General features: G+C 46.6%; 1 protein-coding gene across 14 annotated transcripts in view; it reads left to right on the top strand.

The window, feature by feature from the left end:
- The window catches only part of Apbb2 (amyloid beta precursor protein binding family B member 2), a 333,238-nt gene that overhangs the window by 253,730 nt on the left and 63,139 nt on the right, over window positions 1-16,369 (top strand). For all 14 annotated transcript variants that reach the window (XM_034509338.2, XM_076938580.1, XM_076938574.1 and 11 more), the window contains 2 exons: window positions 12,721-12,867; window positions 15,257-15,384. In XM_034509338.2, coding sequence (XP_034365229.1) covers window positions 12,721-12,867; window positions 15,257-15,384 — 275 coding nt within the window. The remainder of the gene's footprint in view (window positions 1-12,720; window positions 12,868-15,256; window positions 15,385-16,369) is intronic.

Raw genomic sequence — 16,369 nt, 5'->3', positions numbered from 1 at the left:
TGTGGTAGAATCACCTTCCAGAGCACATTCCAGGGTAGAAGATCAAATAGGTTCTAAATTGCCTCAGGGACACTTCCTAGGAAGCATGTAAAACATTGGCTAAAATAATAACAGTAGTCTTGCTTGTAGTGTTGCATTTTTTTTCTGTATTACAAATACACTTGCTGTTTGAAGATGAACTATGCAAGGTCCCCCTCTTGCCAGAGTACCCTAGGTCTGACCATGCCATTCATTCATTCCTTTGCAAGGGGATGAGGATGGAGGTGGCCTATCTCTCTTGGTTCCAGGACCTCTCTGTTCCTTTCCTCTGGCTCAGCATCTCTCTTAGAGCTCGAGTGGCCACCCTGCTTTCCCTGGCAAAATAAAACATTCCACTTCACGTGCTGGGCTCTGACACACGTTGTGGCTTTACTCTACTCAGAGAATAGCCTCCGCAGCTCTGCAGCCGAAACATAATCTGTAGTGTAAATCAGCCGTGTGGAAGCAAGAACTTGCCTCCTTCGGGGACAAAACTGAGGTATGCTCACGCTTATGGGGAGTGAGAATGGCTTCCCAGGTACACGGGGATCAGGTGTACATCTGCAGGAACAACAGCAGGACTCCGGGAGGCGAGCGTCTTGGCCTCCCCTTACACAGGCTCCTACTGCAGCTTTGAGGAAGGAGGGGGAGCACTGACATTCATTGCCACCACCAGGGCTTGGGCATCTCAGACATCTCTGTGATCAGTTTTACAACAGGACTTTTGATGGTACTCCATGGTACCTCCGAGCTGTCCTTCTGGGCCTTGGAATGAAGTGGAGTTTGGGTGGGAAGAGTTCTGCCTGGGACTCTGTCTAAGGAGACTTGACAGGTAAATCTGTCTAGTCTAAATCAGATCGACAGGTCTAACGCGCCCCCCTGGCGCTTTTGCGTCCGCGGAGAAATCACGAGACGCAGAGAACAGGTAGTTACTGTAAACGAGGCTTTTAATCTTTATCACCCATGTGGAGAAGCGTGGAGAGACGCGGAAGGAAGGAAGGGAGAGAGAGAGAGAGAGAGAGAGAGCGCCAGAGTCAGAGAGAGCGAGAGACAGTGAGTCAGAGTCAGAGAGAGAGACAGAGAGACAGAGACAGAGAGAGAGAGCTGAGGAGGGGTCCCCCGCTTAAGTGCAGTCTAGAGTGACGTATTCACTTTTTGATTGGCTGTTGCGCAGTGGCTAAGGCATGCCTATCTGCCTAGCAACTGCGCAGCTAACAGCAGCTTCCTACAGACAGGTGTTGGGTTTAGGAAGTCTCTTTGGGGTCAAGAGTATAGCAAAGTGGTAGGGAATATTTAGCATGCATGAGGCCATAGTTCCTACTGCAAAAATGAACAAACAAACAAATACATCAATATCCCTTTCTGTCTTAGCGCCATACTGATGTGCATTTTGGCTTCTGGAGAAGCTTTTCAATCTTGAACAGTTAAACAAAGTGCTGTTGAGTTCTAGACTTGGCCCATATGGCTTGGGTGAGCAGGAATTGTTTAAATTGTCCTCTCCCAAAACTTGTTCAGTGTCCACTGGTGAGTGGAGCCTTGCAGCGTGAGCTTCCCCGTCAGTACTAACCATGGGGACCGTGGATGAAGTGTCATTAGAACAGTGAGTGGTCCATTTCCCATTGAATTGAACCTATGCAGTGCTTGGGGGCTCAGTTGCAGGGCAGGACTCCGGGTACCCAGTGTGTAGACCAGGAATCCAGTAGATGCTCACTTAAAGGACTCCAGATACAGGGAGAACTCAGGATGCCCCTCTGCCATAGTGTCCCAGGGCTTTTCCCTTATGAGTTCCAATTTCCAGACCTGTTTTTAGAGCCCACCGGCTATTGCAGATGACGTGGCTAAAGCAGTAGTTCTCAACCTGTGGATCAAGACCCCCTTGGTAAATCTCCAATGAAGTAGCAACAAAAAATAATTTTATGGCTGGGGGGGTGGTCACTACAACCTGAGGAACTTCTATTAAAGGGTCACCGCATTAGGAAAGTTGAGGACCACTGTCCTAAAGAGTCAGGTGAGGATGCTGTTGGGAATTGAGCAGTGACTGCCTGTGGAACGAGCCGCCCTTCTCATCTGCAAATGGGCTCTCGGAGTTGAACATTACATTTAATCCCCGATTACAGGCCATGTCGCCGGCTGAATGAGTCCTCTTAGATGACCGAGATGCCAGCTGGTGAGGCTCATTCATCAGTTATTTGAAGCTAATGCTAGTAAAAGCACACTGAGCACGCCCCTACATCATCTACGGTACTTTATATGTTTGGCAGGAGTCTTCAAATTCTTAGTGTTCCTTAGAGCAGAAGTACTGCCTATGTCAGTGTCAGGAACAGAGGCACAGGGCAGCTCAGTAACTGGTCCTGTGTCACTTGGGAATTAAATAGGGAGCTCTAGGGTTTATATTTGGCTTCAGAGTTGACCCAGTGGACATCACTGTTCTTCCTTCTTGTATATAGTTAGTACTGGGCCTCTGCTTAGAGCTACACCAATTTCATCCTCTACAGCACCTGCAGGGGCAATGGCTTCCCTCCAATGATGCAAGCAGGGAAACGAAGGGTGATGAGCACAGTGAGGGTACAGGCAGAGAGTAGAGGTCCCCGACCCCCAACCAGGTCTACTTATTCTTGCCATGTTCCTTCTGTGTGTTTTACATGAAGCCTGTGGGTCCTCTTCACTCAACAATACCTATTGACTGTACTGCATGTACCCAGTGCTTCTCTGGGCAGTGGGCATGCAGAGATCCAAAGGGTTGAATATTTCTCTTTCTAGAACAGCAAATGCCAAGCACAGAATGGTAGAGGCTGCCCTTGGGCTGCCTCTGCTCCTTGTGTTGTCCCTTGTTCAGTTTCACGGTGCCGGTTTCCTGTCCTGTGGAATCCCGATCGTGACACTGCACACCCCGTGAAAGTCGAAGCTCGGCTGCTTGCTTACTGTGTAACCTCAGACAGTTCAGCTGTGTGCTCTGTGCCTCTGCCTCTCATTTGGAAAACAAGAAGTGCAGCACCTGAGTTGGTGGTATAAGAACATATTTTGCTGAATGTTATAAACCTGGACTGTGATCTGTAAGTGGCACAGCATATGCCTCTAATAAACTATCTCTGCCAATAAGATGATGAACTTTGTAATATACCTACAAGTTTGTGCTTAAACACACACACACACTGTATTCCACGAACATTTTTTAAACATGTTTCATATCTTAAGTTGAGCATTCCTCTGTTCAGATTTTCTATTAATTAGAAATAGGGCTTGTTGCCAGGCTGGTTCCTGGACAGGCAATGATTAATACAATCAAGTATGTTATACCCCATCACACCCCAGAGGCCTGTCTCTGACACCAGGGGAGAATCTCCAAGATTCTGGCCATTTAAATGCCGGCACAGGCACCTCTGCATGCACCTCTGTTGCTCAGCTTACTGTGAGCCGCCGATCAGAAACCAGAGTGGATCTGTAATGGAAAGCAAACTTTCTCGTCAGCCTGTGCTTGCGTTGAGCCAGAGTGGCACTTGCATTACTCTGCATAAATTAACAAGTTGGCGTTCTGGCTCGGTCTTTTAAGTTTCAATGGCTTGTTCCTGATGTTCAACCCACTCAGCACCTTAGCAACAGTCACCTCGGGCTAGGCCCTTCAATAGTGTATAGGCAGAATTGACCCAGACTAGGAACCGCCTTCCAGTGCCATAGATAGTAGTGGGTGAGCATGTGGGCTTGAGGATGGATACTGGAGATATTCCCATGGTGCATCACCCTCGCCAAGCGGCACGGCATGAATGCTTCAGCAGCACAGTATACATGCTTCATGAACGTGACCTTCGTAGATAGGCCTGACAAATGTGAGTGTAGCCCAAACTTTCACAGTAGGGGTGTCTTGCTCTGAGAAACAGGAAGAGGAAATCTTAAATAAACGGCACTAGTGGGCCCAGTTGTCCCAGAGGGCCCCTGAGTGGTGTTTTCTGCCTGAGTACTCATAACATTGCAGACGGTCTGCGGAGGCAGCAGAAGCGGCTGATAATGTTTTCTGAGGCTGTTGCTGAATGTGTTCCGGGGCCTCCCTGGCCAAGGTCACTGCCGTGGTGGATGAATAATTCACCAGTCCAATGACTTTTTCCTTCAAGAGGGAAACTGGGTCAAACGCCACTCAAGGGAGCCCCCAGACACCTGTCCCCACAGAACCCACAACATCCTGGAGTTGGAAAGCATTTTGCTGTTTCTAAGCAGTAACAAAGCCTGATTTCATTTGTGAGCATGTCCATGGTGACCGTGGTCTGCATTCATTCCAGCCTGGAGTAACCGCTGTAGGCTGGTGACATCCCAACAATAGAGGCCACATCCCACCAGGGTATTTGAACTTGAACCGTCGGTGCCTTTTCAGGCGGTGTTGTGAAGGTTGTGTTGTGTGAAGGCCTTTTGATTACTAGACAATCAAAAGATCTGGCTCAGAATAGAAACCGGAGCTGCTGCCATCTCTCAGTAATGGTATGAAAAGCAAAGCAAAGTGCCGGTTGGTTTCATTGTGTTGTTTAAGACAAGGAGACAAGGAGTCACTGTGTAGCTCAGGCTGATCTTGGACTTGTAATCCCCCTGGGTCAAGTGCTGGGATTACAGGTCTGCACAGCCTTGACCAGCCAGAGGATGAGTCTATTTCACCCCTTCCTTCCCCCCCTCCCCACTTTCTTAACTCTTGAGAAAGCAACAGAACAGAGATCAAATAGAACAAATATACTTTACATGGCATTGTTCTGGCCCTCTTTGAGCTAGTAGATATTTTAAAAGTCCTTCATATTCATATTCATATGCACTCCTTTCCACCTGACTCCAACCTTAGGGATTAAAATCTCCAGACAGTAAACAAGGCTGATCTATGTGACTAGGGCAGGAGCCAGAATAACCATACTCTTGGGATCTAGCAATACAAGCTTGAATCCCAGTCCCCTGTCCTGTGGACATCACTGGTCATCCCTGAAGCACTCTGCCAACTCCCTGGGCCTCATCTTTCTCTCCTGTTAAAGCCATTTCCACGTGGAAGCCTAGCGTGTTTCTCTTTTGTGCCAAGCATCCGCATAGGAGAAAGAGGGCCTTAATTCCTCGGTCAGCTCTGCCTGCCCTTGTGTGGAGCTGTTGCTGAGGTGTCAGACACAGACAAGGAGGGTTGTATTGTACACTGTTCCTGTATTCCACTCTGGGCTCTGGGACCTCTCACCTGCACCTCTAGCTAGGGCCCCCACAGGTTACGCGGCTCATTCTTAGTGTCTACTTCCTGTGTCATTTCTTCTGTGTACTCCTGAGGTCCTAGCTTTCAGCAAAACCACTTAACAATTTTCCTAGATACCAGCTAGTGACATTTTTTGTTTTCCCTACAGTATTTGTTGTTGTTGTTTGTGTTTGTGTGTATGTTGTTGTTTTCTTTTTGGTGGTGGTGGTGGCTGTGGGTTTTTTGTGTTTGTTTTGGATTTTTTTTTTTTTTTTTTGCAGCATTTTACTATGTAGCTCAAGCTATCCTAGAACTCACTATGTAGACCAGGCTGGCCTCAGATTCACAGAGATCCATCTGCCTCAGCCTGCTGAGTGCTGGGATTAAAAGTGTGTACCACCATGCCAGACATCCCTCCAGTGTTTTGAGACAAGGTCTCATGTAGCCTGGATTAGCCTTGAACCCCAGATCTTCCTGCCTCTGCCTTTCAAGTGCTGTGATCACAGGCATGCAAACTCCCTACCCCATCCCTCATTGGTATACCCCATCCTTGAGTTGGTATCTTGATCAGTGGGTATTCTTACCATACTTGCTTGGAGCCCTTTGTAAGAACTTGATATACCCATAGACTTGAAAAAGTGATGCAGGGATCGTTCCTTCCTTCCAAGATATACACATAATTTGGAACTTCCTGAAATCCACCCATGGAACTTGCCTAGAGCCAGGTGGCCTTCTGCAGACAGGGCATGACACCTCCTCTCCTATGTCGCCCCTTTTTCCCACCTGCAGGGTGACCTTAAGGATGGATCATCTCTAAGTGGAGAAACGAAATGAGAATCAGCACAGCTGGGTAACGGGGAGTGTTCCCTGGCTCTGACACATTCGATGAGCAAACACTGGCTTCCTCCCTCAGGATTCTCCTTGGGCCCCAAGCCGCTGTGCTCATTGCTCTAACCCCCATACACTTGTTGTATCGACTGTTGTTATCCACAGTGATGAAGTTGCACACCCCTTGCTATGGCATCCCAAATGAATGTGCACTTGCAGAATCTTTTTATGTGTATGAGTGTTTCGCTTGCATGTATATCTGTGCACTACATGAGTGTGTGGTGCCCACAGAGGTCAGAAAGGGGTGTGTGTCGGATTCTTTGGAACTAGGGCTATGCGTCCTTATGAACCATTAGGTGGGGTTAGGAATCAAACCTGAGTCCTCTGCAATAGCAACAAATGTTCTTAACTGTTGAGCCATCTCTTCAGCCCTCACTTGCAGATTTTTGTAACAGTGCTCAGTGGAGTGTTTGGTCTGAGTGTTCACTGAGGCATCCCTCTTCTTTGGTATACAGTGAGCATTAAAAAGTGCTTGTGAATGAATGAATCCATTGTCTTACGAGCTCAACACAGTACCACACTGTTTAGGACGCCATCTGTGACTCACTCTGAATCAAAAACCTATAGGCTCCCAACCAATGAAGCCTGTGCCTGTTGTGTGCCCTCATCTCAAGGTGCCACAGGATAGATTCACACTGTGGGTCTCCTCTTTAGAAGCCTCAAGAGAGTAGGGACTGAACCTCACTCTCCTGTGTAAGTCTCCAGGAGCTAATTGGTGCTCAATGGATGTCATTAACTCAGTAATTAAGCAAAAATGGCCATGCCTAAAAATGAGTGGCTTGGGATTTCACTGGTAACATTTAACCTTTTAACTTGTCTGTGTGAGTCTCCTTAGTTTGTAAGGTCTATTTTGGTACCAGAGTTGTTTAACCCCAACAGTTAGAGGACTCACTGTGTTGTAGCCAGGGTGACACTTTGTGGACATTAGCCGCTGTCTTTCTTCTGCACACGGGCTGCCTCACTTTCACTTGCTCCTTGTGGTTGGGGGCGGGGGGGGGGGGCGGATCTGTGGCGTTTGTCAACATTCTCTAATCAGAGGAAGAAAGAAGACAGAGACCTGGAACTTAGCTGGGTAAAGGATTAAGTGATCAATCCTGGAGAGATGGAGTTTTTGGAGCCTAGAGAAGAGGAAAAAGTGAGCATCAGACGAGTCCCCACAATATGCCAGACAATATGCCACCCGCTTTGTTTCTTTGGAGTCTCCTGGCAGATCTCTGAGCTTATGTGTTACCATTTTTCCAGCAAACTTAGAGCTGCAGAGGCTGAGTACCTGCTGATTAGACTAGAGGAGCTGAAACCCCGGACTGTGGCTAATAAAGCAAGGCTTAGAACTGTTCTTTCCCACCACATGGACCTTCAGAAGAGCCTCTCCCCAGGTACATGTTTCTCCCAAGATGGGGCTCAGAATTAACTAACACGGAGCTGAGAGAACTCAGTCAGTAAAATGCTTGTATAAGGAACTCAGTCCAAACTGCAGCACCCAGGTGAAAAATGGATATAATGGCAGTGCAGGGCCTGGTGGCAGTGCAGGGCCTGGTGGCAGTGCAGGGCACAGCAGCAGTGTATGCATTCATTTCCTGTATGCATTGAGGAAGCAGAGATACTGGGTCCCAGGAGCTCACTGGCGGCCTAGTGTCATCAGTGATCCCCTGTTCCAGTAGAGAGATGCTGCCTCACAAAACAGAGTGGATGGCTCCTGAGAAATAGTCCGAGGCTGACTTTCAGCTTTCACACATGCCTGGCTGCATATACACATGCACATGCTCACACACTGAGAAAGAAAGGCTGAGATCAGGAACAGCAAGTGGCAGTCCTGGGGTTTGAACCAGGCACTTACACTCAGAACCCATAGAGCAGTGTAATTCTGATTAAAGAACAGGGCTGCCCCTCGACAGCTGACATTCTCAGCACCTCAGCTCCAGGTCAGCAACATCTGGGGAGCTGCTGGAAATGCAGATTCCTGAGCCCTGCCCAAAACTTCCCCATCAGAGACTCTGGGGAAGGGCTCTCTTTTCTGTGCCCTAATACACACACACACACACACACACACACACACACACACACACACACACACACACACGGCATATACTCAACATATGTATCCACATGCTACTAATATCCATTCAGCTAAGAAAATGCTTAAAACCTACTAGTAGGAAAGAATATTTATTGACAATAATGTTCGTAATTAAACATTTACTGACTCTTGCTGTGTATAGACTGTCAGCTTATTCAATTGCTTTAGCACTATAAAGTGGGAAATGTTATTACTCCCATCGCACACATGAAGAAAGTGACACCTGAAGTGGCTTACCACAGCGCCTCCCTGCATCCTACAGAGTCATGGCTGGCATCCAGATCCATCTGATCACACCATCCAGACCTCCCACCATTGCTCGATGCCCTCTTCATCAAGAGCTGCAAAGAATGAGCAACCAGTAAAATGTTTATATTGATATTTTTATATTCAATTCATTTTTATTTTTATTTGTTTGGTTTTTTTTTTGTTTTTGTTTTTTTGCTTTCTTGAGACAGTTTTTCTGTGTAGCCCTGGCCACCCGGGAACTCACCCAGGCTGGCCTCAAATTCAGAGATAAGTCTTTGTCTGCCTCCTGGGTGCTAGTATTAAAGGGATGTGCCACCACTGCTGGCTTGAATAAATATTTTCGACTCACCCCCTACCCCAAATTAAATTTTGTTTCTAAGAGCCAATTTTGTTACTCAGGTAACATAACAACTGCATTAAAGCTTCCTGGCCACATGGGGGCAGCACCATGCAGTGCTGGTGCTCTTTGCTGCTCTTCAGAAAGGACCAGGCTGAAGCCATCTATCTATGGTACAGCCCAGTCCCTCCATACCATTTTGCTTTGACTACGTGGAATGGCAGTGAAGCTTTTCAGATCAGAAAATAAAGAGCTGTGTAACTGTGCAAGGCAGTGATTTTAAATAAATTCATGATGATGATGATATAGTTTGGGCTTTTGTTTATTGATATGAAAAATGATATTCTGAATTGCTGTAGTAGGTCAGGTGATTCTTTTTTTTTTTTTTTAAAGCCAATAAAAACACCTTTTTTTTTCTGAGTTTATTTAGGTTGAAATCCATGTGTTCTTGCACTCAAGGAGCAAAAGGTAGACTTTTATCTTCCTGGTTGTTAATTAAGAGCCATGCCCTTATACCTTTAAAAGTGGTGGGTTCAACAATAAATACATATTAATCTTGATTAAAACCCTAGTAAATTTCGCCTCTGATCTGGGTGCTGACGCCTGGACAGGGACCCTGTGATATACTCAGAAAGGAATGGTCTTTGGGGTTGACGGGAGCTGGGGACCAGCCATCCTGATTGGGTGAGCTCTAGATTCAGTTGAGAGATTCTGTTTCAGAAAATAAGGTGGAGAAAGATAGAGGAAGACACCACATTTACCTCTGGCCTGTGCACACATGTGCCTGCACATACATAAGAGTAATACCCAAAAGCCAAAGAATTTCAGGCCATGTACTATTTATATTTATTCATGAGCATGGACACCCGCTCACACACCTAAGAATGCATAAATAAATAAAGTGGGTGCAGTGTAAGTAAATATCATCCAAGCCTAAAGTCAGTTCCTTCAGAGACAGGCAGGAGGGAAGTGACAAGCTGTAGGGCAAGGCCAGAGGGTGGGTTGTGACAGTGACTTTACTAACAAGGGCCTGTGCTGAGAACCAGCAGGAGATGTTTGAGCTTCCCAAGCTCCCTGGAGAAATGGGGTCAGGCTGCCTATGAGATCAGGTAGTAGTAGATTTTAATAAAACAGGATGTTTGGTGATGTGTGCCTGTGTGTTTCTGACTAGCCAACCAGAGAAACAGAGTTTGGTTTGGAGGCTGAGAATGCAGAGCTGGAAGAGGGAAAAGCCAGCCAGCACACAAGTATTTTCCCTTCCCAGAAACCTCCCTGCAACTCACACACACATGCAGAACAACTGTGAGGAGCTCTGCCACAGCTGTTCCCCAGAAGACAGGCAGCTGAGTAGCTTTTACAGCTCCAGGACTGCCTTTTCTCTGGGATTTATTTGTAATAGATGCTGCCCGTGCATGTGCTGACTGAATAACAGCAAACAGGCATTACCCAGTCTTCCCCTCCAGGCTGAGAGCATCTGTGAGTGGTATGCATGATGGGTTGCTTCTGTGTTTAGCATTCTGTTAACGTTTTCCTCTCCAGGAAGTGTGATTAGCAACTCAGGCAAGGGACTCTAGTCATGGTGCTGGTGTAGAGAAGGTTAGACCAGACTTGATGTTAGTCATGTCGGGATAGATTGTCATGAGTCATCATTGCATTTTCATATTTACATTTAGAAACTTGACCACTTCTCCTTGAGAGCCAGTCTCTTTGCTTTCAAGGAAGAATGTGGCTCTTTGTCTGACCACCTGGCCCTGGAGACTGGTCTCTTCAACTGGTGCATAGCTTCAAGATGACCTTGGGGTGCAGGGAGGGATGAGAGAACATAATTCAGATCATCTGGGGACAGCAAATCTCAAGATCAAGAGCATTGCCATCCTGCACTTTTTTATGTCTTGTGATTAAGCACGTAATTGATTCTTGGTTTGTAGGTGGTCAGGCTGATGGATGCATGGATGGATGGATGGATGGATAGATAGATAGACAGACAGACAGACAGACAGAAGATAGATTTCTTTCATACAATATATTCTGGATATGGTTTCCCTGCTCTAACTCCTCCCAGATCCTCCCCATCCACACAAATCTTCTCCCTTTCTTGCTCTCCATTATTAGAAAACCAACAGGCATCTTTTAATAAATGAAAATAATCATAATAAAACAAAGATAAGATAAAAATAAAAAACAAACCAACCTGAATAGGAGAAAATAAAAGAACAGAAAATTAAAATTTAAAAGGCCCGAGAAAGGGTACAAGAAACACATGTAGATACAGACACACCCCTCACAGAGAGATCTTATAAAGATACAAAATCAGAAACTATACTGTATAAGACCTGTAAGAGAAAAAAAATTGTCTAGACAAAGCATTGTAAGTCCCCCCCCCCAATCAACAACAACAACCAAAACCAAAAATCAAAAAAATGAAAAACAACCTCCAAAATACTATTGAGTTAATTTAATTTTCTGTTGTCCATCTGTTGTTCATACTGTTGGGCATGGGGCCTGCCCGTAAGTGTAATCTGCAACCCCAATCTGGCTTAAACCAGCACAGGCTTCATGCATGTTGCCACAGTCTGTGAGTTCAATCTGCTGTGTCTAGAAGGCCATGTTTCCTTGTGCCCTCCGTCCCCTCTGGCTCTTCAGATCTTTCCACCTTCTCTTCTATAGTTACCTGGACCCTGAGGGGAAGACTTTGATGGAGACGTCCCCTCAGGAGGGAGTGTTTCAAGGTCTCTCACTCTGCATATTCTCACTCTAGGTCTCTGTACTTGTTCCATCTCTAATGGCTGCTGAATAAAGCACTAGTCTATGAGTCTATGGTCTATAGTACAATGTCCTCAAGAGTCATTTTATTGCTATGTCACAGTAGCAGAACCGTAGCACATCATTTTCGCATAGGTCCCTGGCCTGTCTAGTCTCTGGTTCCTGGCCACCCGTGCAGTGTCCGGCATGGGTTTCGTGTCCTGGCGCATGCGTCCAGTCAGACAGTAACTGCTTGTCCCCACGCCTGTGGTACCATTATTACACAGCGTTCCTGGCAGACAGGTCGCCACTGTAGACTGGAGGGTTGGTAGCTGGGTTCGTGTTTATCTTTTTCCTCTGGTAGCAGAAAAAAACAGGCACATGTGGTGATCTTGAGGTTAAAGGGAAACAGTGAAGACAAGAACTTTAACCAGGAGGGTGGGGAACAATTAACAAAATAGCTCTAAGTGTTGGAGAGTATTTGGGAGTTGTGCTTAGAAGATACCCACAGCTCCCCGTGACTCACAAGCATTCCAGAATTGGGTGCTGGTGTTTCTGGAGAGTATTTGGGAGTTGTGCTTAGAAGATACCCACAGCTCCCCGTGACTCACAGGCATTCCAGGATTGGGTGCTGCTGTTTCTGTTAGACATCAGACCTGGTTGTTAGCCTGAAAAGCCCTTCCCTTCATCTTTTTCCCTTTCTTCTGGGCACTGGCCACTGTTTCATTGTTGTCGGGAGGGAGGGAAGGAGAATATGCGTGAACTTCACTTTTCTTTTCTTTTTTTTTTTTTTGCCTAGGAACTTTATAATACCAGGTTACCCTTCTTACCATAGAAAGAGGGAAAGGAAGGAAGGAAGTGGGGGAGAAATCTGCATTATCATGGGAACTTAGAAACTTTTGTTACCTCTGTACCATTAGTTACCTCTGTAATTATCCTCGTGGTACTCACTTCAAGGGGAAAAACCGTCAGAGAGCACTACATTTATCAGACAAAGAAGGTCATCCCTATGTTTCTCAAAATAGCAAAAGTACAAATCGTCACAATTCCATCTTCCAACAGTAGAGCGTTTGCTAAGTTGTATGGTCGGCCACAGTGAGGCAAATGAAGGTGCCCTGAGCTACCCCGCAGCTACCCTGAGCTACCCTGCAGCTACAGTGCAGTTCTTAGTGATGTGGTACAGCTTGGCCCCAGCCCATGCATCATGCTTTTGCCTTTGCCTTCCAGTGTTTCGCTGTGCGTTCTCTGGGATGGGTAGAGATGGCAGAGGAGGACCTGGCCCCCGGGAAGAGCAGCGTTGCAGTCAACAACTGCATCCGGCAGCTTTCCTACTGCAAAAACGACATCCGGGACACGGTCGGCATCTGGGGAGAGGTGAGTCACCCATGGAGAAACAACAGCTACTTTCCTATCTTCGGCCATGTTTCGTTAGCTCTGTGAGAACTTGTAGTGAGGGGCTTGGTGTGTTTACCAGTGGCAACGGACAATGCGTCAGCATGATGCACTAGGGTAGCTTATGGGTAACCTCGCCACATGCCACTCAGAGAGAATATTTCTCAGTGGCTAAATGACTCAGTGTAGGGCTAAATGAATTCCCTGACCTCAAAGACCCAACAGCGGACTTTCATAGCTCAGAAGCCTTCCCATTTACATGCGCACAGTAAAATTAAGAGTTTTTGCGGAGACAACCCATGGCTCTCAGTGGCATGTGATTCCCACTCCTGCACCCCTGCTCTAAACGGTGAGTAATGGCCCATTCATTCTTGCTTTGGAACCTGACAGTCATTGCACGTGAGCTTAGAACTGGTGCCTACGTGTTGTCTCACTTTTAGTAAAGTGAGTCTACTTTGAACTATTAGCTAAGATAATATCTGAGGGCCGGAGACATGGCTCAGCTATTAAAGGCTAGGCTCACAACCAGAAAGATAAGAGGTAATATCCAAATAGAAAGTAATGAAGAAAACACCCCAGACTCCCGTTAGTAATACATCAAACAGGGAAAGCTGTATGCAAGCTCTATGACCCGCAGAACAACACATCAAGAGCACCTTACATAGAGCCCGACGCATGTCCACAAGCAGAAAGTGGGTAGGAAACGGCTTTCAGCCTGGACTGTTTGCAGCTCCACTGCCAGTTTCTCCCAGCAGTACATTATGACGAGAAGCAGTTCTCAGGCTCCCCGTGGTGTAGTCTGTCCCTAGGGAGAGCCTTGCTATGGGGCTGGACTACATTACTAACCAGACTCACTGATCCTGTGCAAGGAGGAAGAATAGTTTTCTCTGTTGCAAGAAAACCCTTGTTGAGACTTCTCGCTTCTCCCCGGGGGGGGTGGGGGGGCGTCAACCAGCCACCCAGGACCGACTCTAACACTGAAGTGTGATCTCACACCATATCTCTAAACAAGAAATGTAACAGTCTTTGCTCTCCTCCAGTCAAAGTGCTAGCTTTCCCATCCTTAGCTGGGGTTTACAAGAAAGTTTACTGTGACTTACACTAATGTGCTTGGTAGACATTTGCAGATACCATAGTGTAAGGCAGCAGGCAATCCATCTTCAGGTTCTGTGGGGACACTTTGGCCACCTGAGTCTGTGCAACTTACGTTTTTGTTAGCGATTTCATCTTTAAATGGTTTCTCTGCTTTTTTTTTTTTTTTTTTTTTTTTTTTTTTTTGGTTTTTCGAGACAGGGTTTCTCTGTATAGCCTTGGCTGTCCTGGAACTCACTCTGTAGACCAGGCTGGCCTCGAACTCAGAAATCCTCCTGCCTCTGCCTCCCAAATGCTGGGGGTTTCTCTGCTCTTAAGGGAAGGCTCTCGGTCATTCTGAATCCAAACTGTAGACACTGGCCACAGCCTAAATACTCTCTGGCAGAGATACTACCTGCCCCTGCCATCCCAAGTGGCACAGCTCAATCATCCTAAGACCCTTTGACATCATTCTCAAAAATTGTATCAAGAGCAACTGATCCATCTCTTTAGGATTGGAACCTCACCAAGAGGCCTCATGGTTCAACTCAGGCAGGCTTCCCTGGCTTCAGTGTGGCAGCACCTGGGTTGCCTTCTTGAGAGACTACCTTTCATCTATACAGCAGATGGTTAATAGTTTCTTAAAAATGTGCGTGTGACGATTGCACGGGAGAAGTTACCTAAGCTAGCATTCCTGCCCTTACAGAACCAGCCTATATGGGTAGAGAGGACACGGACCCTACAAATCCAAACTGGAGCACATGAGTTGAAAACCCGCTCTCAGTGTTATGGCAGTGCCCATTACAGGCTTTGCCTCAGATCATGAGCAGACCCTTAGCTTCAGCCTCAGCGTCCCCAGCTGCTTGTTGGAGACTATAAGCTAAGCTCTGGCAGGGCAGTTGAGAGTTCTGAGCACCTCAGACATTCAGTGTAATATGTAACATTTAATAGACAAGCACAGGGGACTGAGCTGCCGTTTGTACCAAGAAGTACTGCGAAGTCGTGCCCACCCTTTGCTGGCCACATCCCATGGACATAGGATGGAGAAGCAGAAGAGATGCTGTGGTTGTGGGTTAAGGAATGGGAGTGGGTCTTTGGCATGAAGAATAGTGAGGGGGGACCGTCGGGAACTATCAGAGGGGCTGTGGGGGAGGGTGCTCATCAAGGAAGGTTCTCTGGGACATTCCTGTTAGTCGTTTGTCTAGATCCAGAAGTGTAAATACTTAAGAGATAAGAGCCGCCTGAAAAGCAGGCTGGAGCACATCATGTAAGGCCTCCGTGTTTTCTCCTTGACTCCCAGGGCAAAGACATGTACCTGATTCTGGAAAACGACATTCTCAGCCTGGTGGACCCCATGGACCGATCCGTGTTACACTCGCAGCCCATCGTGAGCATCCGAGTGTGGGGTGTGGGCCGAGACAACGGCCGGTGAGTGCTTTGGGCCGGTGAAGCCCTACACTGAGTCATGACCTCATAGCACCTCTCCCGTATGAAACTGATTAGAGATGCAACTGGCCAGAGTTGAGTCTCTGCCTTGCTCCCCTGCCTCCGAGGTACCCCAGGCTTTTTCCTTCCCAGCTCTGTCCTTCAAACGTTCGTCAGCTCCGACTCCTGCCTTTGGTTCTACATACTTCTCCTCCCTCATTGTACCAAGTTCCCAACTCATCCGACAATCTGCACCTCTTTATTTCTCTCTTCCCTGTATTTCTTTTTGTAATCGGTGGCATACTTGGTTGCATCCTGGCTACTTCAGGCTCACGCCGCTAATGGTAGTTCTTCATAACAGGCTTGTTTGAAAGGATAAGATCACACACAAGCCTGAACCTTCAATTTTTAAGTCAAATGAGGATCAGGGGCTTGGATTTGGCCATTTAAAAAACAACTTGAAAGGTTTGGTTATAATAACTGCATTCCATTTGTGTTTCTATGGGATTCTACTGAAGATGAGTTACCACCAAGAACTCTGAGTCTTCTATTCTCCAAGGTGATAGGAAGCTGATGCTCTGATTTTCATGTCATAGCTGATAACTTGATCACTAGTGTCGTACTTGGACCCCATTGTAAAATAATCGGACACTGTTACATGCAGTTGATACTTCAGTTAGTGTCATTTTTTTTTGGCAATTCCCAAGGTTTAGTGGCATCTTCTGGCATGTTGGATCAAACTATGGGACACTTAAAAGTATCATGTTGTTGAAAAATGGACAAAAATGTTACAAAAGTAGTAAAAATCACAGGTGTCAAAGGAATGGCTCTCCTAGACATTCTGGTTTGTTTGTTTGATTGTTTGTTTGGAATTGAGTCACATTGTTCTTTATAAGGAGAGGGTCTGCTGTGTCTTCTACAGTCCTTTTGTACAAAAGCACCAGCGTATTTGATTGTCTTTGACCAGTTGTACATCCTAAACCAGAAA

This window comes from Arvicanthis niloticus, chromosome 7, assembly GCF_011762505.2.
Source record: "Arvicanthis niloticus isolate mArvNil1 chromosome 7, mArvNil1.pat.X, whole genome shotgun sequence".
NCBI classification, from domain to species: Eukaryota; Metazoa; Chordata; class Mammalia; order Rodentia; family Muridae; genus Arvicanthis; species Arvicanthis niloticus.
This window is presented reverse-complemented; position numbering and strand designations above follow the sequence as displayed.